This window comes from Cucumis melo, chromosome 9, assembly GCF_025177605.1.
Source record: "Cucumis melo cultivar AY chromosome 9, USDA_Cmelo_AY_1.0, whole genome shotgun sequence".
NCBI classification, from domain to species: Eukaryota; Viridiplantae; Streptophyta; class Magnoliopsida; order Cucurbitales; family Cucurbitaceae; genus Cucumis; species Cucumis melo.
In genome coordinates, this window is record NC_066865.1 from 21,810,181 (window position 1) to 21,835,480 (window position 25,300).

The 25,300-nt window shown below is 32.5% G+C and overlaps 3 protein-coding genes across 6 annotated transcripts; 1 reads left to right on the forward strand and 2 right to left on the reverse strand.

Moving 5' to 3' along the window:
• Nucleotides 1-825: 825 nt before the first annotated feature.
• Nucleotides 826-14,330, forward strand: LOC103504706 (origin of replication complex subunit 3). Of its 2 annotated transcripts, XM_008469107.3 has the most exons (17): nt 826-955; nt 1,054-1,263; nt 1,344-1,518; nt 1,826-1,995; nt 2,096-2,226; nt 3,018-3,291; nt 3,427-3,504; nt 4,587-4,654; nt 4,732-4,822; nt 4,906-5,117; nt 5,842-5,911; nt 6,273-6,358; nt 7,383-7,469; nt 9,629-9,704; nt 10,942-11,069; nt 13,244-13,420; nt 13,796-14,330. In XM_008469107.3, exons 1-17 carry the CDS (start codon nt 881-883, stop codon nt 13,899-13,901), a joined length of 2,214 nt encoding a protein of 737 aa, XP_008467329.1. In that variant the 5' UTR covers nt 826-880; the 3' UTR covers nt 13,902-14,330. The 2 variants fall into 2 exon arrangements, with proteins under 2 accessions (XP_008467329.1, XP_050945739.1); XM_051089782.1 differs by lacking the exons at nt 10,942-11,069; nt 13,796-14,330 and having other exon boundaries at nt 13,244-13,386.
• Nucleotides 14,331-14,943: 613 nt separating this feature from the next.
• Nucleotides 14,944-17,042, reverse strand: LOC103504705 (peroxidase 2-like). 2 transcript variants are annotated; one of them, XM_008469106.3, is made up of 4 exons: nt 16,733-17,042; nt 16,450-16,644; nt 16,153-16,318; nt 14,944-15,542 (listed from the first exon to the last, which is right to left on the reverse strand). In XM_008469106.3, the coding sequence occupies exons 1-4, from the start codon at nt 16,943-16,945 to the stop codon at nt 15,103-15,105; spliced, it is 1,014 nt and encodes a 337-aa protein (XP_008467328.1). In that variant the 5' UTR covers nt 16,946-17,042; the 3' UTR covers nt 14,944-15,102. The 2 variants fall into 2 exon arrangements, with proteins under 2 accessions (XP_008467328.1, XP_050945740.1); XM_051089783.1 differs by having other exon boundaries at nt 16,777-16,971.
• Nucleotides 17,043-20,759: 3,717 nt separating this feature from the next.
• LOC103482534 (endoglucanase 8-like) lies at nt 20,760-23,985 on the reverse strand. 2 transcript variants are annotated; one of them, XM_051089784.1, is made up of 8 exons: nt 23,824-23,985; nt 23,288-23,695; nt 23,023-23,115; nt 22,157-22,270; nt 22,028-22,075; nt 21,646-21,757; nt 21,325-21,488; nt 20,760-21,102 (listed from the first exon to the last, which is right to left on the reverse strand). In XM_051089784.1, exons 1-8 carry the CDS (start codon nt 23,977-23,979, stop codon nt 20,773-20,775), a joined length of 1,425 nt encoding a protein of 474 aa, XP_050945741.1. In that variant the 5' UTR covers nt 23,980-23,985; the 3' UTR covers nt 20,760-20,772. The 2 variants fall into 2 exon arrangements, with proteins under 2 accessions (XP_050945741.1, XP_008436961.2); XM_008438739.2 differs by having other exon boundaries at nt 22,028-22,270.
• Between the last annotated feature and the right edge of the window lie 1,315 nt (nt 23,986-25,300).

Below are 25,300 nucleotides of genomic sequence, written 5' to 3' on the forward strand. Positions count from 1 at the left end.
ATCCTCTTGATTAAAAATATTAATATATAAATAATCTTATGATAATTTTAAAATAATAAAATATTAAAATTATTTATGAAATATATCAAAATCAATAACTTTCTCTCTCAATTTAGATTTTATAAATAGTTTCATTCTTTTACTGTTTTTTCTGTTCTAACTTTCAGTACTTATAATTTATAAACTATGATATATATAAAAGCTTAAGGTTATATAATTTTTTATGTTATTTTAATCATTTCTTTAATATAATATTAACTGTCTTATTATTGTAAAAAAAAAAAAAGTTTGGGTTGGTTTAAAAGAACCGATTAGAAAAACCGACAAGACCCAGTTGCTAATTTTCATCGGCTTATTTGGTTCCAACCAATTTTCAAAGCAAAGAAACAAGACCAATAACTAAAACTACCTGCCTATCCGAAAAAATAACACAATAGACATAAGAAGAAAAAAGAGAAAACATTACAATAAATGAGAGAATAAAATAAATAAAACAAATCATCATATAATAAACATATATACTTGTATCTTTAGATGACATCATTGAATCTTTTATCGAAATTATACTGTACACCAAACAATAATGAAGTCGAGAATTAGAATGATATCAATAACTGTTAGTCATAGAATTGTTTTTTAAGTAACAAAATTGAAAGATAATAACATTATGACTAACGTTATTCTTCTACCACCCAAAGGGTCACAATCACATTCATAAAAATGAACTACATTTCAAGCCTAGTCAAAAGTTAGGGCTATTCATCAAAATTTTAATTAAAGTTAAAAAGGATACATAAAATTTATGGAAAAGTAGCCTCTCCTTTTCCCGCCAAGACGGTCTGGCAAATACAGACCCCACGCCGTTCGGAGAGAGTAAGAAATGGCGCCTTCCGCCGCAACACTGGTTGAAGCTCCACTTCAATCAACAGTCGAAAATATCGAAACCAATTTCCAGGTTTGCTTGTTTCCTCTTGAAATTTTCTTTCTTGATACAGAAATTTTTATCAAATTAGATGAAGAAATTGTAATTGATTTTGCTTCATCTGTTGCCAGCCGTTCTATGTTCTTCATAAAGCATCATCTCGGAAGAATTCGAGAAAATCAAATCTATGTGGAAAATCAAGGAAGAGAACTAAACTCTCTCCATCCGGTCCTAATGGAATCGAGAATCTTGATGATGAAGAACCCGACGGATCTCAACTTGAACATTTGCGTATGGAATGTCTGGAGCTTGTATGGTCGAAATTGGAAACCACCATTAAGGTCAAACTTACCTGATTCTAATGTTTGCCTGCAAATCCAGCAATATTGTCTAAAAACAAGTATTGGGTTTTCTCTTGCAGGATGTTTTGAGGGATACTAATGTTAAAGTTTTTGATGATATATGTCGCTGGGTTTATGAGTCCTTTGCTGCTATTAGATCATCTGGGATACCTAGTTCATCTTCAGCCAGCCGGCCTTTTCCTGCTTTTACTCGTGCTGAGTGTAAAGTATTGTTCACAGGGTTGGTTCTCACTAGTAAGATCCTGACTCTAAAGTTCTAATTTGATGTATGGTACAACATCTAGAACTCTAACCATTTTGCAATCAAATAACATTTGAGTTAGTTTCATGACCTTATTTGAAGAAGATATGTCCTATAGATTGTACCTTAGTGTCTTTGAATTATAAGTTTCAGAAGACAATATCTTGATGTGCATATGGGCCAATTGGGCAACATTCATTTTTGTATATTTATAATATTTATGCTGTGCGCACTTAACACGGGAAAATATGGAAACTTATGTTTCTCGATGTTGAATAAGGAATCATGTTTACTTGACAGAGAATATGGAAGTCGTGGATGACTTACTGACATTTGAAGAGCTTGGTTATCATTTGAAATCTCATGGATGTCATGTGGCCAGTCTCTCTTCTCAAGAGTTATCTGCCAAGAGTAGCATAGGCGGCTGCATCAGAAGTTTATTGAGACAATTGTTGAAGGTTACTGTTGATGTAAGTACTATGCTTTTTGTAGTGTGAATATTCCAAATGAAGTCGGATTCTTTGATTAAACAACTCTGTTGTTTGGTTATCTTTTGTGGAATTTGAACAGGCAGCTGACATGTTCATCCTAGCATCATGGTACAGAGAACAAGGATACTATGAAAACCCAGTCGTTGTGATTATAGAAGACATTGAACGATGTTGTGGTTCAGTTTTATCTGATTTCATCATTATGCTGAGGTACTTCAAAGAACCATGCCTTCAGTCAATTCCCTTTTGAGTTATCTTTAATTTCCCCTAATATATCTTTTGTATCTTATGGGTCAAAAACTTACAAACGCCACCTACCTAGAGTCTCTGACTCATCATTATGTTTGTGAACTATCCATATTTTATGATTTTTTTCTTCTAATTGTTATGTTATCTATTTTTCATCTATAAAAGAAATGTTCTATGTATTTGATATACAAAAGTATGCATCGTTATGATATCTCTAAGTCTTTTCTTTTCCTTATTGAAAAAAGATACAAAAGTTTTTATTAAGGGAACGAAAAGAGACTAGTGCTCTTAGCTACAAAAAGATACTTCAAAACAGCGTAAAAAAAAAAAGAAAAAAAAAAAGAAAAAAAGAAAAAAACCACAAAGGACTTAAGACATAAACCATCGGACATAGTCATGAAATTAAAGCAAGACAAACTAAGAGAATTAACAATCTGTGGCAATGTGTCTGGTACTTTCAGATTTTTCTGGATTGTGACATGAAACTATGAAAGGCCAAGCTCTCTTCTAAAATGACAAACTTTTAAGTTGAAAGAACAAGCCAACAACTTGAGTAGATGGGAATGAATCACCCAACCTTAAGAAATTAGGAATTATAAAATGGTCTCATCTGATTGATGTATTTGTTGTTTGATTTTATGCTTCATTCTCTTTTTATGAGTCATATGACAAAAAGTTATTGCCTTCTAATTTGCAATGTATATATTTTTTTCAAGTTATCATTTTGTATATTCATGATTTTTGTACATCAGTGAATGGGTTGTCAAGATTCCAATTATTTTAATTATGGGAGTTGCTACAACAATTGATGCTCCTGCAAATGTACTTCGTTCAAATGCACTGCAGCAGCTGTGCGCTTCCAAGTTCATATTAGGATCCCCGGCCGAGAGGATGGAAGCTGTTGTTGAGGCTGTTCTTTTAAAGCATTGTTGTATGTTCAGCATTGGTCACAAGGTTGCCGTTTTTCTGAGGAAATACTTCTTAAATCAGGATGGCACGTTAACATCCTTTATAAGAGCCATGAAGGTTGATTCTTCAATTTCATTCAGAATTTAAGAACTAGCTATTGGCTATTGTTTGTTATGTGTGGCATTCTCTCCCATATTGTTTTTGTATTATGATAGGCATCTCTGATGTTTAGTTTGGCAAATAATTTTGCAGATTGCATGTGTGCAACACTTCTCCATGGAGCCCTTGAGCTTTATGCTTGCAAGATTGCTTGTTGAAGAAGAGAATATGGTACCTTTTAGTTATTTACTCCTTTTACTTCTCATTGCATAATTACTTTATACTAATTACTAGTTGTAAGAACTTTTCACTTTCTATGAAAAGCATCTTCTTTACCTTTTATTTTAATCCACACTGTTTTTGTTCCTGTTATTTTGGACTTTTGAACATAGATTTTTATGAAATGAGGAAGTTTTAATTCTTGTTAAATCGTAACTGAGATAGGTGCTTTAGTTATTTTCCAAGGAGAATGTTGTCAAGTTACTTTGTGCCTCATAGTTACAAGTTCAAAAGAAAGGTAAAAAATTTTAGGCTGAGTTATCAAAACTGTGGCTGGAGTTTGTGGGAAGAAAGAAATAGTTGAATCGTTAGTGGAAAACAAAAATAATTTAACAATCTGATGGATCAAGTTAAGTTGCCCTTTATGTGTCTTTCTAAGGTTTTTTGTAGTTATACTGCATTTGTAATTAATTCGCGTTGGTAGATGTTTTTGTTAGAATAAGTAGGGATGAAAAGAGCAGGTTGTAACTACTGATTGTAACCTTTCACTAAATGAATGAATGAATTGTCTCTTGTTCTAAAAAATGCAATTATTGCTAAATCAGGATTTCTGTAATTATATTAGAATGTACCTCCATTGACCGCATAAAACCATCCAATAGAAGAGGAACATGTCACAACCTACTTGAGTTAAGAGAATGAAAGAAGGTCTCTTGAATTGTCAAAGAAATCTAAAGAAAGCCAGAAACGATTTCTTCTCTATGCAAGTTCTTTGTCATAAAATTCACCATAACCTCTATTTTTATTTTGTCTGACTGTAGCTTACTCAAATTGTATGTATTTCAAATTAAATGTATAAGCAATCTGAACTACTTTGGAAATGCACACCCTTCATGGTTGTAGTGCAATGACAGACCCGCTTATGATGAAACATAGAAAGAGTAGCTATTACTTTTGGAGAAATTGGGTTTCCAACATAGGCCTATTTCTTGCATCATGCATGCACTTGGGTAGCATCAATTAGTGCTTTTATCAGTCATGTTTTTTCTTATTACGTATATGCAATATGATCAATTTTACCAAATGGTTTTCAGGATGGGAATTGTGCTTCTTTCCTAGAAGTTCTGCCCAAGCATGCTTCAGATCTTCTATCTGATTCAAGGTATTTTCATGAAAAAAACTCAGCCAGTACATGTAATTTTGTGGACAATTTGCTTATTGTTGATACGACATACTTAGGTACTCGTTAGTCGAAGGGACAGATAATAATCTTGGTAATATATTGTCTGAATTAAAGAGATGGCGGAAGAAGTGGAGTATTGTCGTCCTGGTGCGCAAAACTTCATAAATCTTTTTATGTAATGTATCTTTTCCCTTTTTTGGAATTTGACTCTCACTGTCCATCCTTTGCAGTGTCTTTATCAAGTTGGAAAGTTTGGCAAAGTCCAATTGCTTGACTTACTATGTGAGGCACTCGATCCACAGCTTTTCAAACCAATAACGTCTGAGAATTCCAGTAGACTGCAGCAAGAACAAGGGACATCATTTTCAAGTAGTTATGAGCTACAATATCAATTTTCATCACGTAAGGATGGATATATTTGTCAAGTAATTCGCAAAGTGAGGTAGGTCATAAAGTTTCCTGTAGCGTGAACTATTGGAATTGTTCATATAGTCTTATAAATCTAATGTCAAACAATCTTCTAGGGATTACATAACTATAGACTCAAGCTTTAACTTTGTCGTATGCTTTTCCTGAGGATGGATTTTCTTTTTCTTCTAATAGACGTAAACAGAGCTTGAATTTAGTATTGGAAATACGATTTTGTGACAAATAGACCGAAAGGCAACAAGTCTTCCAAAGACAACATTTCAGAAAGGAATGCACTAATTATCGAAATGGAAAACTTGATAATTTTACACAGTTTGCTTTTGAAAGATCCTGATGTCCATTTAGAGTTTTCATGAATCACATCTAAATGTGACTTTTCTTTTCCAATGCATTATTGAACATGCTCCACTGTTGTTGATTTTGCAAATGATAATTTTCTAGTCTAGTAGCTATGTGTTTGCTTCTTCTTGGTGTTCTTTATCGAAGACATTTACTGGACATTTATCTAAATTGAAATGCTTTAATATTTCCTCTGTGATTTAGTTGTTATTTGCTTTGCTTAAATATTTCCTCTGTGATTTAGTTGTTATTTGCTTTCGTTCTTTGTTCCATATGCACTCCCATGTAAAGTTTGTTCTTTTGAGCACTAGTCTCTTTTTGTTCCATCAATTAAAAGTTTTGTTCCTTGTTCAAGCTACATCTTTGTCTTCTTTTTGAATCTAATTTTGAGCTATTAGGGATCTTCCTGCTGAGTTTCTTCATCAGGTGCTAATGAGTTGGAAAAAGATTACTCGCTGTGTTCCTGAGGTATGTTTATACTTACTAGAAGACTTAGAAACCATGGAATTCACTTGGAATATTACCATCTTTATATATTGACAATGGCAACTATGGCGTATTTTCCATATTTTTCTTAATTTTTTCATCAAATTTACTTTTGCTCTATGTGGAAGTACTTGTATATTAATGTTTACACCAACTCCTTGCTTATTACAAGTAACTTCTATCTAGAACAGAAACAAAGAACAGAAAGCTAACTGTGACTATCTTTGGTTTGATTATTACAAGTCTTTGGTTTGCTTGTCTTCTCATCCTGTTTACTTAGGAATTTTTGTTTTCCTATAATGCATTAGTCACGTTTTTCATATTTATTATTTGCTTGTTTTAGATCCATCAAAACGTGAAAGACTTGCTATTGGCTTTCAAGCTTGGGAATGGAAAGAGTTCAGAAAAAGACATTGCAGATTTATCCAAGTATTCTTCCATCCCTCATGCTGGGATATTTTTTAGTATCTTCTGTTAGGTACCTAAATAAAGAAGTTGTTAGAAACTTTATTCTACCATTCAAGTACTATTCTACCCTACATTATAAGTTTTTAGAAATTTAATCTCTAATTGGTTGTATTTGTTGTTCACATCCTTTCTTCTTCTCTCCATTTGGAAGTTTGTGTCTATTCAACTTTTGTTCCTTTTCATAACATTAATAAGAACTTGTTATTATTAATGTTAACAACAATAACCAAGCTTTTATTGAGGAACAAATGAAAAAGAATGGAGGCGACAAACAAAAAACGAGCCTAAGAATCCTTGAGGTGTCCTTGTAATAGCTCTTTACTGACAAGTGCGGGAACTTGATAGAGGAATAATCTTTATTTAAGCTGGATGATGGGGCTTCAATTAAAATGAAAGCCCATTGGAGACAAGTTAGATAAAATGACCTTTACCTGTGTGCCCTATGGTGGGGCTGCATCCAAGTTGTTTAGCCTACCTTGCTACCTCAAGTTCATTTAGTATTAAAAGTTATCTGAAGATGGGATATATAAACTGCTTCCTTCAGCCTTTAGGACAAATGATCATTCACCATGCTGAAGTAGGTTCCTTTTTTTTTTTTTTTTTTTTTTTTTGAAATTTCTTATTGTTTTTGCCAGTTTATTGAAGCGATTTTTTCAAGAGTTCTTCTCAACAGTTTGAAGGAAAGAGATCTCCCTTTTTATAATTCATGGTTATTTGTTTTTTCCAAAAAAAAAATCTTGTTCCTCATTTGCTCCACTGAGTTAATGTGTGGAGGTATTTTTGATTTCGGCATTTAGCTAGCTTTGAGGCAACCATTTTCTCTTGTGCCTTTTTGACCACTCTTTTTACTTCCATTTTTCTCCATGAGCTCCTTTGAATTTTTTAAGGTAAAATTGTATATAGTTAGATATTAAAAACTACTGAGTATACCATCTTCATCAATTGTAAACCGAACTAAATCAGGATTCCACTGTTTTATTTGCAGAAGACATGCATCCAGAAATGGCTTATTTGTTAAGAATTCAAAGTCTGTGATGGAGAAAGCGGAGTCATTTCTTAATTCATTGGTTAGGTAACAAAACCTGTTCACATTTGAGCTGTTATTATTGTTCTATGATATCTCAATGTAGATAGAAAGAAATGTCGTCAGTATTTTGTTATATTTTGAGAATAGAATATATGGGTTGTGTAAATTGGTCATATATATGTTTGCTTAATCTATTCCGGGATTTTTTGTTTGATTTTAACGCAAGCTCTCTCCAGTGGATGAGGCAACCTTTCTGTTGTAGGCGTATCGTCACAACTTACTTTAGTTGAAAACTAATAATCTAAGCATAATACATAAAGGCTAGGACCAACATGATAGGCTCTACAAAACTACATAATTTCAAAACGATATATAAAATGGCTCCAATCACACAGAAGCATCAAAATCCGTTGTTATAGAAACCAAAAAAGAGACATTAAACTTTGGATCAAACTCCTCTCGAAAACTTCCCACAGCTTTAAAGATTCTCTCAGTTCTCTTAAGCCAAATGGTCCATAAGACCGGAAAGAATGCAATCTACCATAGTGTTGGCTCTATCTTGGAAAAGGAGGATGAAATAACACCTCTTCCATCGTATACGAAGACCGACTCCTAGTCTACATTCCAAACACATCAAAATAAAATTTGTCCTACTTTGTGTGTACATACGGAATTTCCACAAAGTATGCTTGACATCCTCCGAGACCATTATAAACCATGCATCATTCAGGCTTAGAAGAAAAGCATACAATCTTTGCATTAGCTCGATGATGTTCCTCCATGAGAAACTTACTAGGCCAAAAAAATTTCCTTCTTAGAATTCTCACCTTCTAAAGAAAGGAGCTAGAGGAAAACTCCCCATACAGAAGTACATTCAACCATAGATGTGGAGCGACGGACCGGCACAGTGAGCAACAAAGAAACATCAGAGGATTGAATTTTTATGAGATGGAAGCTTGAGAAAAAGGAGGACACGAATCGCAAGATCAAACTTCATAGAGGCAAATGGTGAAGGCAGGGTAGATGAAGGGGGCTATCTAGTATCCCCTACCCAACTATCCTCCCAAAAATGAATTGACAATCCATTTTTAGTGGGAAAGCCTCAAGAAACTAGAGAGAGTCGTATACCTAGAAGTGAGGGGACTCCATGAGTTCCTAAAAGTGCCTTTGACCCTATGACTTGAGATCCATTTTTTAAGAAGAGTGTGTTTGTTCACAATGATCCTACACCGTCAAGCTTAGGTTATCAATTTGAACTGATAACTATTTTGGAAAAAAAAAAAAAAAAGACCTCATTACGAAGTCTCATATCAATCAAGAGACAATCTCACACCTAATTTAATGAGACATGTACCATCTTGGACATCTCCCCATGGTATCCCTCGAGTTCTCTTCCACTATAGCAAGCGTAGAAGAGGGAAACCTAAATAAAGAAATGAAATAAGTTAAGATCCTATTTGGAAAGAATGTGAGTCAATCTAGGATCCTTAGAGATAAAAAGTTTTTTCTTTAAGGAAAGACATTTCTTAACTCTTGCGGCCTTGCCACCATGTAGGAGAACAAAGAAGGCCTATATGGAAAAAAGAATGGTGCCCATCTTTCGCCTAATTATGGAAGCCTACCTTCCTAACCCTTTTTTTTTTTTTTTTTTTTTTTTTTTTTTTTTTTTTTTTTTTTTTTTGTAAAGGCCTATGTTTCTAACTTAAGATACTCAATTAATATCATGAAGGGAACTCTCGTCCCTATACATTTTAAGCCACGAGCTGATCTCGAACACAGTAGAATGGAATGATAATGAACTATATGCTCCATCTGATGATTATCTTCTATTGGGATATGATGAGGATGCTAAGGTTGTGTCAACTTAGTTGAGATAACCGGTGCATCTACCGATCCATAGTTTAGTTATGTTTGAGATATATAATTTTTGTGTCTTTTCGCGAGCATTAGTCTCTTTTTATTACATCAATAAAAAGTTTGTTTCCATTCCAAAAAAAATATGAATGTTGAAGCAAGGGGCACATAACTGGTGTCTTTTTCTGTATAGCACTCCAAGTAGGTAAATGAAGTTTACTAAATGAGAAAAAGCATAGTAAAGAAACATTGAAGAGCACCAAGAGCATTGTGATATTTTGATGTTCTAGTTGGTATATGAAGCATTCTTACTTATTTGCTCTTTGTTGTTTTTCTTTTAAATGAACCAGTGAACATATGAGACCTGTTGAATGCATACCTTTCCATGAACTTATCTGCTTCAAAGATGTTAGAAAACTTCAACTGGTAAGAATGTCTACAGCACTCCGATATGAATCTTACTTTCCTGGTCATTAATTGAAGGTATAAATTGTACTCCTTTACCAATAGTTGCTAGCTATTGAGATGATTTTAAGGGAATCCTTTGGAGTATTATCAGTGATCACCATCGTTGTTGCTTACTGAATCACGTTAACTTAGTTTCTTGTTTAATTTTATTGATAATGCATCCTGCTGTACCGTGGCAATTATTCTATACCTCTTTGTCAATGATAGTTTATAAATTCAAATATCTATAATGTAGCCTTTCACATTTCAGAATATGTTTAAAAGAAAGAACAACCATGGACCATCTGGGGTTTTCAATTGAATATTCTGCTTTTCTCCTTGGCGTTTATCCATTTTTGTTGGGCTCAAATCTATGAGTAATTTCCTGTTTTTTCCTTCTCCTCCATCTCATATTCTCTCTGTGGTTGCTTATTACGTTGTGACTAGAACTATGGAAATCTGTGTCTGTTTGATATTAATACCACATTCAAGGAGGGTGTTCCCTGTTTTGTGAAGTTGGTTTCTTGCTCTGTTTTTGTGTATTTTCTGAGTGCAGGGTAAGGATACCTAACAGAATCCTCAGATTAGACAAAATGTGCTTGAAGATTCACAATCAAGTAGAGTTCTCTATCAAATCAGGTGGACTTTTATGGAGAATAGACCTATTAGATAGGTAGATTGGTAGGAGGAGTATATTTTTGTTCGCGGGGGAGGAGATTAAGGGTGTAACAAGTGGCCGACACCAAGTACATTCTACAATGTGATCTGTGTTGTGCTTTGTCTAGCTTAGCACTGGGCCTTGATAAGAGCAAGCTCTCATAAGCGGTAGGGATTGGATGAAGGAGGGGAGAGGTTCTAGGTGATTCTGTGTTCAAGGGGAGGATAGTTAAGTTGCAAACAAAGTCCCTCATTGATTAGGGAAGAGAGTGATCCATCGTATATGAGTGAGTACCATTACCTCCAATGATATAAGACATTTTGGGTGGTTCCAAAACAAAGCAATGAAGGTTTATGTTCAAAATGGACGATATCATACCATTGTAGAGATACATAGGTGGAGGTTTCCTTGTTATGAGCTTAGTTTGTAGATTGATCTAGTCATGCACATATTCTGAAGCCTATATTCTGCATATCTAACTCTGTTCATACTCTGGGATATCTGCAAGTTATCTTGGTTCTATTCCATCCATTTATGTATTTATTTATATTTACCCAGGCTTTGATTGGAGACCCAAGAAGAAGGATTCAAGTAGATCTTCTGGAGTTCCAGAAAATCATAAAATGTACATGTTGCAGCGAGAACATAAATAGTCTTTTACCATGTGCACATGATTCAACAATTATGTGAGCAAACCTCTGACTTTTGCATCGGAAACCATCATATATTGGAACTCTTTCTGCTACAATATGATAATGTAGTATTCATTTAAATCATATTTTTTTTCTTTGAACTGATAAAGTTATTTTCTTCATACTTTCTGTTTTACACGGAAAGTGTATTTGACTATTGAGAGGATTTCACAGCATAGTATAGCCCTAGATTTAAAGGAAATGGTTTATACAGGAATGGAAATTAAACCAACTCTAAAAAAAAATATAGGTAAGTGAGATTGTTAGAGTATTGATACAGTAAAATGTATACCCATTAACTCCATAAGAAAGTGAAAAAGGAACAAAAACGAGAAATAGAAAGGACAAGGAAGCTTCCCCAAAAATGAAAAAGAAACTGAAGGATCAATCTTGCTAAGAACTCGATGCTTGAACCAAACTTGAAACTTCAAGAAACCACAAAACAGGGAGCTGAGAGAGTTATAGAGAAACTCGCAAAGAGAGCCCTCTGAAATAACATTAACATACAACAATAAGCATGAAAAAACCTCCTCCAAGTCACTCGGGAACTTCTGTAGACATAAAACAATGAAGGAAAAAAACGAAAGAAACGGCAACAAACTCAGCTAAAGAGAATTTTGAACCGGAGCTGAAACCACCAAAGAAGCCAACAAATATTGAACACTTGGAAGCTTGGAAGAGACCAAAGTAGGCCGGAAAGCTTGATAGAGGAGCTTGAAGCAAACAAAAAGGGGCATGTCTGTAACTTTGAAAAGCAAAAAAAAAAAAAAAAAAACTTGGTAAAATTAAACCCTTGAACAGTTTTGTTCTTGAATTGATGGGGGAGATAAATCTCTTTCCTGCGTCTTGGGAACTGATGTGGATACCTCGGATCACCCCTTCCAAGCTGCTATCTTGAATGATTTTTACCCAAAAAAGATCAAATTCTTGCTTTGGGAAGTTAGTTCCTTAGCCATCAGTACAAGTGACAGATTACAGAATTGCCCCCCCCCCCCCCCCCCCCCCCCCCCCCGCATAGCTTTCTCTCCCCATTGCTGCCTCATTTGTAAGGCTGGTTCTGACACTTCTAGACACCTCTTTATACACTGTCACTTTGCAGAGAGGTTTTGGAAGGAGATCCTCCTTTCTTTTGGATGGTACGTTGCCCAACCTAAAGACAAACGATGCCCTCACTTTCACTCTCACCGGTCATCCCTTCACAAAGCAAAAGAAAATCATGTGGACGCATCTGATACGTCCTTTAATATGGATCACTTGGAAGGAGAGAGAGAAGGCGCCTCCCAGAAGATAAGGGGATCTCTTTTGATAGCTATTTTGATATCTTTCATGCTATGAGTTGGTGTAAATGCATATCTTTCTTTAACACATACACCATTTCTTCACTTTTGACCAAATGAAGAATTTTTATGCAAGTCCCTTGGCTTGGCCTTCGTCCTTTTTTCCCATAAATTTCATACATCAATGAATTTTATTTCCTATAAAAAAAAAAAGAAGAAGAAGAAGAAGAAGAAGAAGAAGAAAGAAAGAAAGAAAGAAAGAAAGAAGGGACCAGCACAACAACTGAACTGACTTCACTAGCTTACTCTTACATAATTTAAGAATTAATAGAACTTCACCTAGGTGTCAAATTTCAAGTTATAATCTAATGGAATTTAGGTATACAACTCAACTAATGGTGACTTGTGAGTTTATAACCACGAACCAGCCACTTGATTAGTTTTTTTTTTTTTTTTTTTCGTTTTGGTAGTATTTTTAGCTCTCTTCACGAGTGTAAAACCAGGGTATCAACGTCCATTTCTTTCCCTTGAGTATGATTGAAAATTCATGCTTTGCTCCAATTCAAATTTGATTTCATATATACCCAACTCTAAATGCATCATCATGAGTACAACGTAATTAAATGGTAATGCATATTATCTGGTCATCACAAGTAGCCTCTCTCTGAAGAGATCAGGTAGCCTGTGAGGCTGTATATGTAACTTAATGGACCGTCCCTCCCCTTTTTATGGCATTTCTTTATATAATTGTAACCGATTCAGAGTTCAAAAAGAACCATATATTTATGTGTGCAGGAAGATAAAAAAAAATTAATATTATTGGTGAATGTTAAAGTCTTATTCTGTTGCATTATTTAGTTTGACCAAAGATTTTTTGTAACTATCATGTAGGTATAGTTTAGCGCAAGAGCATGGAGATCTCATCAATCTCCATGATTGGTTCCAATCGTTCAAGAGAGTTGTTAGTCATCCTCAAGCTAAAGGGAATCACAGGACGAAGCAATGTTCTACACCAAAGAAAAGGAAAGATAAACCTACCGTCGAAAGCAAAAGCGATGCATCAATTCAGTATCCTTTAACATTATTATGTGGTGAAATTGTAGTCTATGCTAATTAGATCTGCAAAACTAGTCCGTGAATGAAGTTATATTCTGTTTGTTTCTTAATTTTTTACTTCCTAAGTGCATCTTTTTCAGGTTAATTCCCTAGCTCCTCCATTTTTGGAGTTTTCTTCTACAATATTGAAAATGAGGAAAAAGTTCACAAAACCATGACACTGTTTCATGTTTCTTATTTTTCTGTCACAAAAGGCTTGGTGGAAATAGTTTTAATTATCTATCCTGCATTTGTTCCCCTTCATCAATGAAGCAGCATGGATCCCCTAAATATTTTTAGTATCCATTTTGAGACTTCCTTGAAAATCCTTAACCTCTTTTTCAACAGAGCAAGGTTTTGCACTGCTGTTACTGAATTGCAGATTGCAGGATTGCTTCGGATGCCGAGCAAAAGACGGCCTGATTATGTACAGAGAGTGGCCTTTGGATTATAAGTGAACTGCAATTGATTTAAGCTCAATGAATGCTTACAAAATGAATGAGAAACCCTCAGGTTTTGCAGCTGAGGTGGCTGATGTTAATGCCTATTTTTTCAAAGAAAAGGGTAGAAATTAACTCAAACAGGCACTGAAATGAGAAACGGATTTTCAAGAACGTAGAAAAATGAAGAGAAATGGTCAAATCCAATATGAATCACTCGTAGATGGCAGTTTAGAGGTGGTAGCTCTCTTAAATTCTTTCATCGCTTTTGGAGAAGAGGATCAAACTAATTTGTGGATAGACTAAGCTATGTTCCAAGCCCTTGAGCACAAGAGGAAATAGAGCAATCACTTGTTATACATAGAATTGTTGTAATATTTACTTTTTTTTTCTAATACTGATTTAAACAGATTTGATTATTGAACAATGGAATAATTTTCTAAGTGCCGTAAGTCTTTAATAGTTCAATTGAATTGGTAGTTTTTTATGGAAAAAATAGGAAGTTTTCGTAAGTAACATTAGGAAAAGTTGGTGCAACATTATTGTTGGATAAAACATTTTCTTTTATGAATATTAGTTTAAAGAATTCTGATGGTTGATCATGAGACAATTTTCCAAATGCTTGAAGTCTCTCTTGTTCAATTAAATTATCATTTTTTTTAAAAAAAATGTTTTCTTTAATGCAAAAGAATCTACGTTAATGTGATTATCGTTGATTTAATATTGATTATTGTTACATAGAATTTGAAAATTTACTATATTTTATGAATATTTGCAATAGTCGTAGCATTTACAAATAATTCTCTTATTTTAAAAATTAATTTTAATAACGATGGAATATAACATGGTTTTCCGTCCCCTCATTCACATTTTGAACTTAAAAAAGAAAATACTTAAATCAAGCAATGTGAAAGGGAGAATTTGAAGGAAGCATATGCCAAGTTTAAACACATTTTCAATCTTAGGCACCTAAAATCATATATCTCAAAAGTCAAATAAATATAAATAAACTATATAAAAAGCAAAAAGTATATATATATATATATATATATATGATTATTCATAAAAAGAAAAAACCCACATATATCACATTAATTAACATTTAAACATGAGATGAAAAATATACTCTCACACACATTATTACATTACACACAACAAACAAGAACAATCACTATTCATTAAAAACCCCAAGCAAACCAAAAACATGAAAGAGATTTACATATCAGCAAGAGTAGGCAAAGGATTAACCCTAGAACAAGTTAAACGTATCTCCGACCCATCAGTTGTAGTCGATGGGCTCATAATATTCCCCATCTTTATCATGGAGGCTCCAAAAGCATCAAAGAATACTTCTTGGCTTGCTGCAAAGCGATCCACGTCAACGGTGGTGGCGGCACCAGGAGGGGAGAACAGTACTTGGTCACTTGTAAGAAGCCCACGGTTGCCTTGAAGATTGGTGAAATAGTTGTTGTCGAATTCATCGGGAGTTGTCGGGTCTAGATTCACTCGGTTGTCGTCTCCGCCTTGAGGACATGCCTCTAGAAGGATGTCTCTGTAGGTCGGGTCTAGACTTGGATCAGGCATCCCCGTTCCGCTAAAGTTGCTCAATCGCCCTTGAAAGAATCGGCACCTTGATTGACCAAACGTGTGCGCCCCTAAGAATACATGTCAATTACCATTCAAATACGAACATTTACAAAGAACATTATGCAAGTTTATCTTCGTGTAATATGAAATATTCGACATGACAGTAAAGTAATCATTTTTAAGTTCAATTTTTCTTTCATCAACTCTTCTTTTTTTTTTTTTTTTATTTGTAAACAATATTATCTCTTTCTTATCATTTCTTTCCTTTATAACTTAGAACTATAAAAGTATATATCTATTAGCCAAATTAATTAATATCACCTATTTGGCTTTAAACTAAAAAAAAGAACTTAATCCACACGACTAGGATCTAAAAATAATTAAAGAAAAAGAAAAGGCAAAGGTCGATCACTTGCCACTGAATTATTATTCGAATCACCTGAACTTTATTAAATGCATGGTACTTAAATAAATAATTATTAAACAAACAGACGTGCTAAGATGAGTATATAGCTTAACTAATACGATTAATGTTTGTATTTACACTATATCTAATCTCAATCTTAGAGAGATTCGATCCTTTTCTAGTTATGATTTAAATATGATGTTCAAGAAAGTATGGTTGTAGAAGGAGATATAACAATGAGATAATTATTATTGTGATTATTAGAGACTTACCAGATAAAGAGACAAGATCAGTAGAATTAAGACCAACGTTGGCAAACTTGACAGTAAGATTTGCAAGAGGTTCAAAAGGACTTGGAAGATTACTCACAGCTCCTGACCTATTTGCTATTCTGCTATCTCTTCTTCCTAGTTGAACCTCCCAACCCCTTCCTCCTGCCTGTGACAAAATGATGAACAATTTTAATTATTGCAGAAAAAAATAACATTCACAACTTAACTTTTTTAAGACTAAAATATCTATTTTGAATTCACGATAATTTAAGAAGGTGTGACAGATAATGACTTTACCAAGACGACGGCTGAATTAGATGCAATAGCTAAGATATCAGCACATGAGACAACGCTTGGACATGCATTTTCAACTGCAGTTTTGATGTCGGCGACGATATTTTGGCCTTGTATTCCTTGGTTTCCGGGTGCGTTTTGTTCACTGTCTATACCATCTGCGACTGAGTCTTCAAGTAGAACCGACCCATCACATCCCTAACATGTTAAAAGAATGTGAAATACGGGTTTCACTTATTAACTTAAGCTTAAACTAAACGGATGTAAGAGATAAGGAGTTACTAACATTGACGAAACAATCATGGAAATGAAAGCGAATGAGTTTGGCACCTGCTCGGGCATCGGTTTGGAGTGCTTGTCTCACTACATCTTCTACAATGGAGGATAGGTTGGGGCATGTGGTGTCGTAGAACGTCGGGCTCAACTGCGCCATGGTTGGCCCGACAGTGAACAGCATGGTGACGAGGAGAATATAGGGCAGTGCTTTGGAGAAAGCCATGTTTGTTGACAATGAAACTTTGAGTAAATGTTGTGTTTTGTGAAGAGAAGAAGAGGCTTAAGCTTTGTTTTATAAGAGAGCCAAAACATTGTATGTACATATTTTGGGAGGTTGAATCTTGGAAAATTATTTTTAGATTATTATTTTGGTTCCTTTCTTTTAATTTTATGTTTTCTTGGCTGATTTGTTGACTTCTTCAATTATATATATATTCTCATGTTTTAATTTTATTATTTTCTTTGTAATTTACTCTTTCAACTATTTTAGTTTTGCTTTATTTTTCTCACGTAGTAAAATAAACTAAAATATTTACAAAATATAGCAAAATTTTAGATTCTATTAATAATAAAACGGATAAATTTTTATTACTGTCTATTAATGTCACTTCTAAAAGTATTTCAGTGTCTATCAATGTTTGTCATCGATGGAATCTGAAAGTTTACTTTATTTTGTAAATATTTTGTTAAATTTGCAATTTTTGACAATTTTCCTTTAGTTCATTTTTTTAATTTAAATTTTTAGTTAATTCTTATCAAATTTTGGTAAAACAATAATAGTAGATGAGAAGTGTTAATAATAAATTAATAATAGAAATATTTTTAGATGTAACTTGATGAATAAAAATATTTATAAAATATAACAAACTTTCAGATTTTATCAATGATAAATTTTTATTAATATCTATCGGTGCATTTAAATTTGAATTAATGACTAGAAATTAGAAGAGTCTCAAAATACATGCTCTAAAATAATTTATTTTAACATAAATAAATAAAAAGAACTAAAATAAGATGGATAGGGTCAAACTTATTGAAATTATGGGCAACATTATATTCTAACTATCATACAATTTTACAATATCGTTTTCATATTGAACCGTTTAAATTAAAAGAAAAAAAAAAGTGACATTTTCACGGAGAAAAATTGAAATCCAACTTTAAAATTGATAGTATGATCGATCAATATATTCGAATGATGTTCAACATCAACAAATTAAAATCTATTTTATAATAATAAGTTAGATTGTGTTTTGTATTTCTACATTTTGTTACTTACTAAATACAATTAATTTACTTTTGTTTTTCAAAATTAATTTTATTTGCACTTTAAACCTAATTTTGAAGAAAAGAAAAGGAATCTAAAGTGATATAAAGAAAAAGAAAAAGTTAGATATTCCAATAATAATGTAAAGTCAATATAATATTGCTTCACGTCTTTGGTTGTTCTACATAGGAGAATTTTTCTTGGTAGTTATAATATTTTATTGAACCTATAGAAAGAAAATTCAAACCAAATTTAATTAAAGTAAATTTTCAATCACAACTAACAATATTAATTATGTATATAGTCTAATAATGCCTTTGCTATATATCTTTGATGTAGAAAATTATGCCTTCTTCACCGCCAACTTTGAAGCACTTCTTTGGAATATTATTACACTCATAATCACTATTATTCCACCTATCTTATTCTAAAATTTAATTTGAGTTAACTTTGTAGTTTTTCTCGAGTTAAGTTGATTGTTATATAGTTAATGAGCTAGTTTTAACGGCTAGTAGATTATAATAAGTTGTTTATTCGAAGTGCATGGAAATTATAAGAAATAGAAAATATTGTAACGACGGATAGAAAGATAATAAATATGAAATAGTCTATAATTTTCCCTTGCTGACCTACCTCTAACCAAAAAAAGATAGGTGGGGAAGTCAAATTCAACCCTTGTTCATACTGCATGGGCTTTTTAATTACAAAATGATTCGCTTCGAATAGGTTCATTGTTCTAGCCCAAAAAATGATTTACCCCAACATTAAGTTCCGTGAGACTCTTGACTGTTTAACGGATAAATAGAGTTGTTGGACTTCTCAATATCCCCAAACGAAACCAATGATTTCTTTGTCACCACTAGAGCTAAAACTAAAGTTCTATTAAACGTACAGCGTAAGAACCTGAGTCTCAGACTTATGGTGATCAATTGTTTGAGCATGTTTAGCTTTTCCAAATTTTCTGAAGTCTTGTGGCTAGACAATAACTTTGTCAAAATTAAATTGTGATGAACAGTAAATTTAGTACGTACTTTTCATTGTCAATCAAATTTTATCGAAATTGTTTAGGTAATAACAATAGTTTTCATTAAAAATTTATATATATATATATATATATATATATATATATATATATATATTGGAAAAAGATCAACAATAAACTTAACTACTTAGAATATTTCTTTAAAGTTATTAAAAATTATTACAATCACATAGAAAATCTGTCGTTGATCCCAATTACAACAAAAACACGCGTTCAAAAGTATTATATTACACATACAACTAAATTACTATATCAAGGTAGAATACTTTAAATTGGGATATATAACATTAAACCAAAGTTATAGACTCATTTTATAGTATTTCGAATACTATCATTTTCTCGAATTTAATAGATATAGACAATCCCCATTAATTCTAAAGTCGAATAACATGAACTAGCTAGTCTTGAATATTCGAAAGTATAAGACCAAAATATACCGAAATAAAAATGATATTTAATTTTAAAAATTTATAGTATTGAAATTGATTAGACGATAAATTTTGTCGGTAGACTTTATGTAAAATACTTCATAATAGAATCATTGAAACAGAACTTCATACTGTGTGCTTTTTGCTCTCTTTTCTCTCATACTTTTATAAATTTAGCTAATGATGATGTACACAAGACAACAAAGATCTCAAAATTTAAAAAGTAGGACAAAAATAATTTTAAATTGTGAGATTGGATTTGTATGTGTATTAAAATATTTAGATTATGCTTCTTCTTTTTTTTTTTTTTTTTAATTTTCTATATGTGTGTCATAGATCATGTACACCTTACTAGTAACATATATTAAAGTCCATTTATCATACCATGCATATTTCTGACCTATTGAACTTTCCAAGCAATTTCCCACTCTTTCACATGTTAAATGTTTGTGGTTGGATTCATTACACAATCAAATAGTTTGGACCCACTTGAAGTATACTTTTGTGAAATTCAATTTTCTACTTTATTGATAATTTCTTAGAAAAATTGTTGGTCTCACACTTTAATATATATAACAAACATATATGGTTACCTTTTCCAAATTATGATGGCCCATATAGGACGACTAACATCTTATGAAGCCACAATCAATCTTATCATCGATCACAATAATTTTTATTGACCAACATCTAAGCGTAACCTTTCTTACTCTCTGTCTTAACTCAAAAAGAAACATGTTTTGTTTTGTTATCAAGATTATCACTTTTATTCTTATAAATATCGCATGGGTATCTATTTCAAAACTAGTTAACAATGAAAGGAACAACTCATTCCTTTCAAAAAAAAATGATGTTTATTTTGGATTTATTATTCTTAATTTTATCTCAAAATTAATTGATAACGAGAGAAGTAACTCATCTATGTTACATAAGAAAGAGGTCTCTTCGTTTCTTAAATGGGAAATCCTCCACAATTTTTTATAGGAAGATTTGACCAAAGATCACGTAAAAAACTTCTCTCATTCCGATTTAATTTCGTAAATACATAATGTGTGTACGGTGGATCATGAATTATTTCTTTGAATTAGGATGAAATTTGAAGTAAAAATGAATATTCCCTCATTTCATTTGACCAAAAAGAAAAATCACAAACTTTTTTTACAAATGGTTACATATAACAATAGAACAAATATATATACTACATGTGTGGATTCATATAATATTCCACTATACATATATATATACACATACCACCATGTAATAATTGAAGTATCCAGTAAACAGTAATAACATGATTAGGCCAAATAATGTTTCTATGAATTAGGATGAGATTTGAAGTAAGCCAAGAGACCAACAAGAGGAGCATTAATATAAGTAGTTGGTTCAGAATAAACAAAATCAACTCTCGAATCTGCATAAGAATCTTTGAAATCAGGTCCTCCAACAACAGCTCCAATTAGCAAATTAGGGTTTGGATTGTTGCTTTGAAAATACTGTTTCCCTTTTGCACATCCAATGGCCTGTGGATAGTTGGCCATGGATGGCAATGATGAGCCACGATGGTGAATCCTTTGTGGGAACTTTTTGCCATAACCCACCATATAGGACATCCCCAATGGGTTGCTTCCTAGTATGTAATCCACCTACATATCATCCAAAAATGCATCGATATCACCCTCGTTGTTAGGTTAAAATATAAGTTTAGTTCGTATACTCTTAAGTTCATGAACTTTAGAAATATTTAATGTGTGCTTGAACTTTTTTACGTTTTTATTTTATTACGTCAATCAACTTATCATAATGATCTAATTCCCATGCACCCCAGTAACCTATATGGAGCAGGTTAAGTTGGGTTGTTTAATTACCTGGGTCTTGGCAAGTTGTAGAAGACGAGATGGAGAGGCTACAACATTTCCACAATGAAGAGTTCGTTTGTATTGATTCAAGTAATTTGAATAAACAACAACAAGAAATGATAAGGCTGTTGAATGTTGCATGTTACTTCCTCCAGGTTTGAATAGAAGTCCACCTATATATGTATATATATTCATATTAATAACCCATTTTAAATAAAACTAGATTCACCTGCAGATTTGTTTAGTATAACCCTGTGATCATTTAGCTTATAGATCGTAACCATATATATATATGTGTATATATGATGAGAAAGAGAATTAATCAATCACCTGGTGAGTAAGAAACTGATGGAGAGGGGGATTCAGGAAGAACTGAGCATATGAACTTATCAGCATAATTAATAAACATACTGGAAGAAGAACCATTTCCACTCATCACAAACTGTAATATTAAATAATTGGGTTAATAATCCATTATATTTATGCAGCTACAAAATATTTATAAAAGCAATCACGAGTTTAGTGGTAAAAACATATGCTTCTTCCTCCATGATATTCTTGGAGCTTAGAGAATCAAATCCACCCAAACGACTCCAAAATAGAGGTTAATATCAAAGGATATGAAAGTACATATATATATATATATATATATATATATATATATATATATATATATATATATATATATAGATAGATAGATAGATATACATACCTTGGAAATGAGGACATTAATCCCAGCATATTTGGTATCCCATCCAAACTCAGCAAAGGTACCACTAGAATAACGTTGAAAGGCATTATTATTATTTTTAGAGTTAATCACATTATTATGATCAACAGCAGCATAATTGTTGTTGTTGTTCTCTATTTTGTTGATGTTTTTAGTGATATAGTTCCAATAAAATGCAGACTTTGTTGCCTTGTATAACCAAGCAGCTCCCCATATCAATTCGTCCTGCATCCAACAAGTTTATTTAGGATTCATTTGTTAGACAGAACTCGAAAACAAGTGATTCCATGATACATGGTAGATTTAGAAATTGGGATTATAGTTTAAACCATTTTTTAAAACTTTTAATTTGATGCTCTATATTTATTAGTCATAAAACCTAGTTGAAGTTATACGCTAATAAGATTAATTCATTTAGAAATATGATTGTATGTTAAAAAATTGAAATTTTTAGTTTAAATGACAAAACTTATAGCAAAATATCAAAATCTATATGTGATAGAGACTACTATTATATATAATATAGATAGACAAATATAGTAGTCTATTTTAGTCCATAGTAGATAGACTTTTGATATTTTATTATAATTTTATGAACATTTTGATTCATTTTGTTATATTATTTGAAATTTTTTCTAAACAATTATAAAATTAGTATTTTGTCTTATATAATTTACAATGCATTGCAATAATTTTTTTTATAAGAAGAATTGGACTTCTAACATTACATATTTTTATCTATTTGATATAATTATACATCTTATACTTTAAAATAATCTATGTACAATGAAAACATGCAAAAATGTCAATTGTTAAGATTTATGAGAGATCACAAAATCTGATGAAAACGAATTTTAAAAAACATAATTCGAAGTATTATATCCTAAACATATATTTTGTTGAAAACATAAAACAGCATTGGTTTTTGTCAAACAATTAGTCAGTAATTTTTGTTGTTAATATTAAGTAATACGTACCTCATAGCCACTATAGCTACAATAAAATGGACAAACCCATCGTCCAAGACTGTCGTTGTAAGACCCTCGATAAGTATCTGCAAACTCAAAAACCTAACCCAAAAAACATTAATAATCAATAAACACATTCCTTTCATGTACTACCAATTTCAATTGTTCATTAACTAAGATCCTAATTAAAGTGTTCAAAATATTGTACAGTGCATTGTTAAAGTTCAAAAAGCTAGCCGAACTTGATAACGAGAGGCTTAAAACAAAGTCTCACCATTCTAGCCCTTTTAAGAAGCCTAGCAGAGTAACCTCCATCAAGAGGCTTAAACACAATGGAGGAGGCCGCGAGCGCAGCAGCGATCTCAGCGGACACTTCAGAGCCAGGAAACTGCTTGCTGACAGCGTAAGGAGTCCTCGGCGTATCCATATCTTCGGGTCGTTCCCAGCAGAAATGGTCGGCGTAGGGGTCGCCAACCTGAGCAAAAACAAAGCCAGGGACAGAAGTGGCTTTGAGTAAGTAATCGGTGGCCCATCGGATCGAGTCCATGGCGTAGGGAAGGTCGGAGCCCATGTCTTTTCCGAACTCCAGCACACTCCATGAAAGCATGGTGGTGGTGAACGCCATTGGAAAACTGAACTTCACATTGTCACCGGCGTCATAGTAGCCACCCACCAAATCAACCTATACAACAGTACCCATCTTAAAACGGTCATTTTTTTTCCTCACATAGTCAGTATGTAAAGAATAAGAGTATGAAGAATTCTACCATAACCTCAACAGAAAGAAAGAAAAGAATATGATGATCTTACACCAAACTCAATGCCATCACGAAGAGCCGAATCCTTCCTCCAAGTGACTCGTTGGTTAGGAGGCAATTTTCCGGACCTCTGACCTTCAAAAAACAGTATACTTTTTGTCAAAGCATCTCCATAGTCATGAGAAGACACAACCACAAGCTTCAACATCAAAACCATCACCAAAAAGTACTTCATAAAAAATACTGCCATAATTTTTCTTCTGTATGTATGTTTATCTTCACCATATATGTATATATATCAAAACGTGTATCCTTTCGCAAGGCTTTATATAATAATGCACATAATACAAAAATCCAATATGAACTATGAATGTGTAAAAAGGAAATTAAGAAAGGAAAAGTACGTTTTTTGATATATGCAATCACTTTGCTATGAAGCATTGAAAAAGCACTTCCTTAGAGAGATTTATGGGAGGGCCTATCTTGAAGGTAGGGTTGGATGCTATGGTTTGTGTGTTAGTTTTGTAAAGGGGAATGAATGCCCTCTTTATCTTTGGTGCTTCTAATGCACTTTACTAAGTTGACAAATCTTCTTTTTTTTTTTCCTATGGTGTGTTGATGAAGAGTGAATTACTAGGAAAGAAGAATTAGATGTTTATGTAATTTTGCTTTAAGTTTTTTTATATTTTAAAATTAAACTTTTAACTCTTATTTTCGTCAATAAAACACACTATTCGATAATCATTTGGTTTGTTTTTAGGTTCGGTAATATTTTGTTTGCCTTAGAATTTCTTACATTTTAAAAAGAATTATTATTTAGTTTACGTAAAAATATTCTCCAAGCATTGTGTTGTCATTCTCCTCGTGCCTCTGATGATACGCATTGAGTTCACGAGCCATTGAATTTATTAATAACAATGATTAATAGTGAATGTAGATTTTTATAGTCGAACCACAATGAATTTTTGCGTCTCTCTTCGTAGTTTCACTTCTTATATTAATTATTACTTTGTGTGTATTCTCTCTATTTATCACTTTTTTATTAAAAGTCATTGAATACAACAATTTTTTTAAAGTTAAGTCTATAAATACGTCTCTTTTATCTTAAATTATTGCTTATTTATATATTTTCCACCCAATGTTTTAAAAACTAAACCCAATTTTTGAAAACAAGTCTTTTTTATATCTTTGAAATTTGGTAAAAATTCAACTTTATAATTGAATGAACATGAAATCTACCCGATGAAATAAAATTAATTTTCAAAAACTAAATAGCTATATAATCCGCTTTATTTTTTAAACAGATTTTTTAACGATAATTATGGATTTAATTAAAACTTTAATGTTGCTTTAAAATTAGTGAAAAACAATATAGAAAAAAAAAACCTAAATTTTAAGAAAAACATAATACTAAGGACAAATTTTTTTTAATAATAAGCCTTCTTTTCCTTTGGTGCTTTTCCTCTCAAGCATATGCATGTGGGCTTCTCTCCAAAATCCTGATTTTAGGGTCAATTGCTTTTTTTCAT

What these genes read in the sequence shown, in the direction of transcription:
- LOC103504706 (XM_008469107.3), top strand. Translation starts at nt 881, where the DNA reads ATGGCGCCTTCCGCCGCAACACTGGTTGAAGCTCCACTTCAATCAACA. An exon ending in TTGTTGAAGAAGAGAATATG is followed by an intron (nt 3,505 to 4,586) that starts GTACCTTTTAGT and finishes AATGGTTTTCAG; the next exon opens with GATGGGAATTGTGCTTCTTT. An exon ending in GATCTTCTATCTGATTCAAG is followed by an intron (nt 4,655 to 4,731) that starts GTATTTTCATGA and finishes CGACATACTTAG; the next exon opens with GTACTCGTTAGTCGAAGGGA.
- LOC103504705 (XM_008469106.3), bottom strand. Translation starts at nt 16,945, where the DNA reads ATGGCTTTCTCCAAAGCACTGCCCTATATTCTCCTCGTCACCATGCTG. An exon ending in TCCATGATTGTTTCGTCAAT is followed by an intron (nt 16,645 to 16,732) that starts GTTAGTAACTCC and finishes TTAACATGTTAG; the next exon opens with GGATGTGATGGGTCGGTTCT. An exon ending in CTAATTCAGCCGTCGTCTTG is followed by an intron (nt 16,319 to 16,449) that starts GTAAAGTCATTA and finishes ATTTTGTCACAG; the next exon opens with GCAGGAGGAAGGGGTTGGGA.
- LOC103482534 (XM_008438739.2), bottom strand. Translation starts at nt 23,979, where the DNA reads ATGTTGAAGCTTGTGGTTGTGTCTTCTCATGACTATGGAGATGCTTTG. An exon ending in ATCAGTTTCTTACTCACCAG is followed by an intron (nt 21,489 to 21,645) that starts GTGATTGATTAA and finishes ATACATATATAG; the next exon opens with GTGGACTTCTATTCAAACCT. An exon ending in TACAACTTGCCAAGACCCAG is followed by an intron (nt 21,103 to 21,324) that starts GTAATTAAACAA and finishes GATGATATGTAG; the next exon opens with GTGGATTACATACTAGGAAG.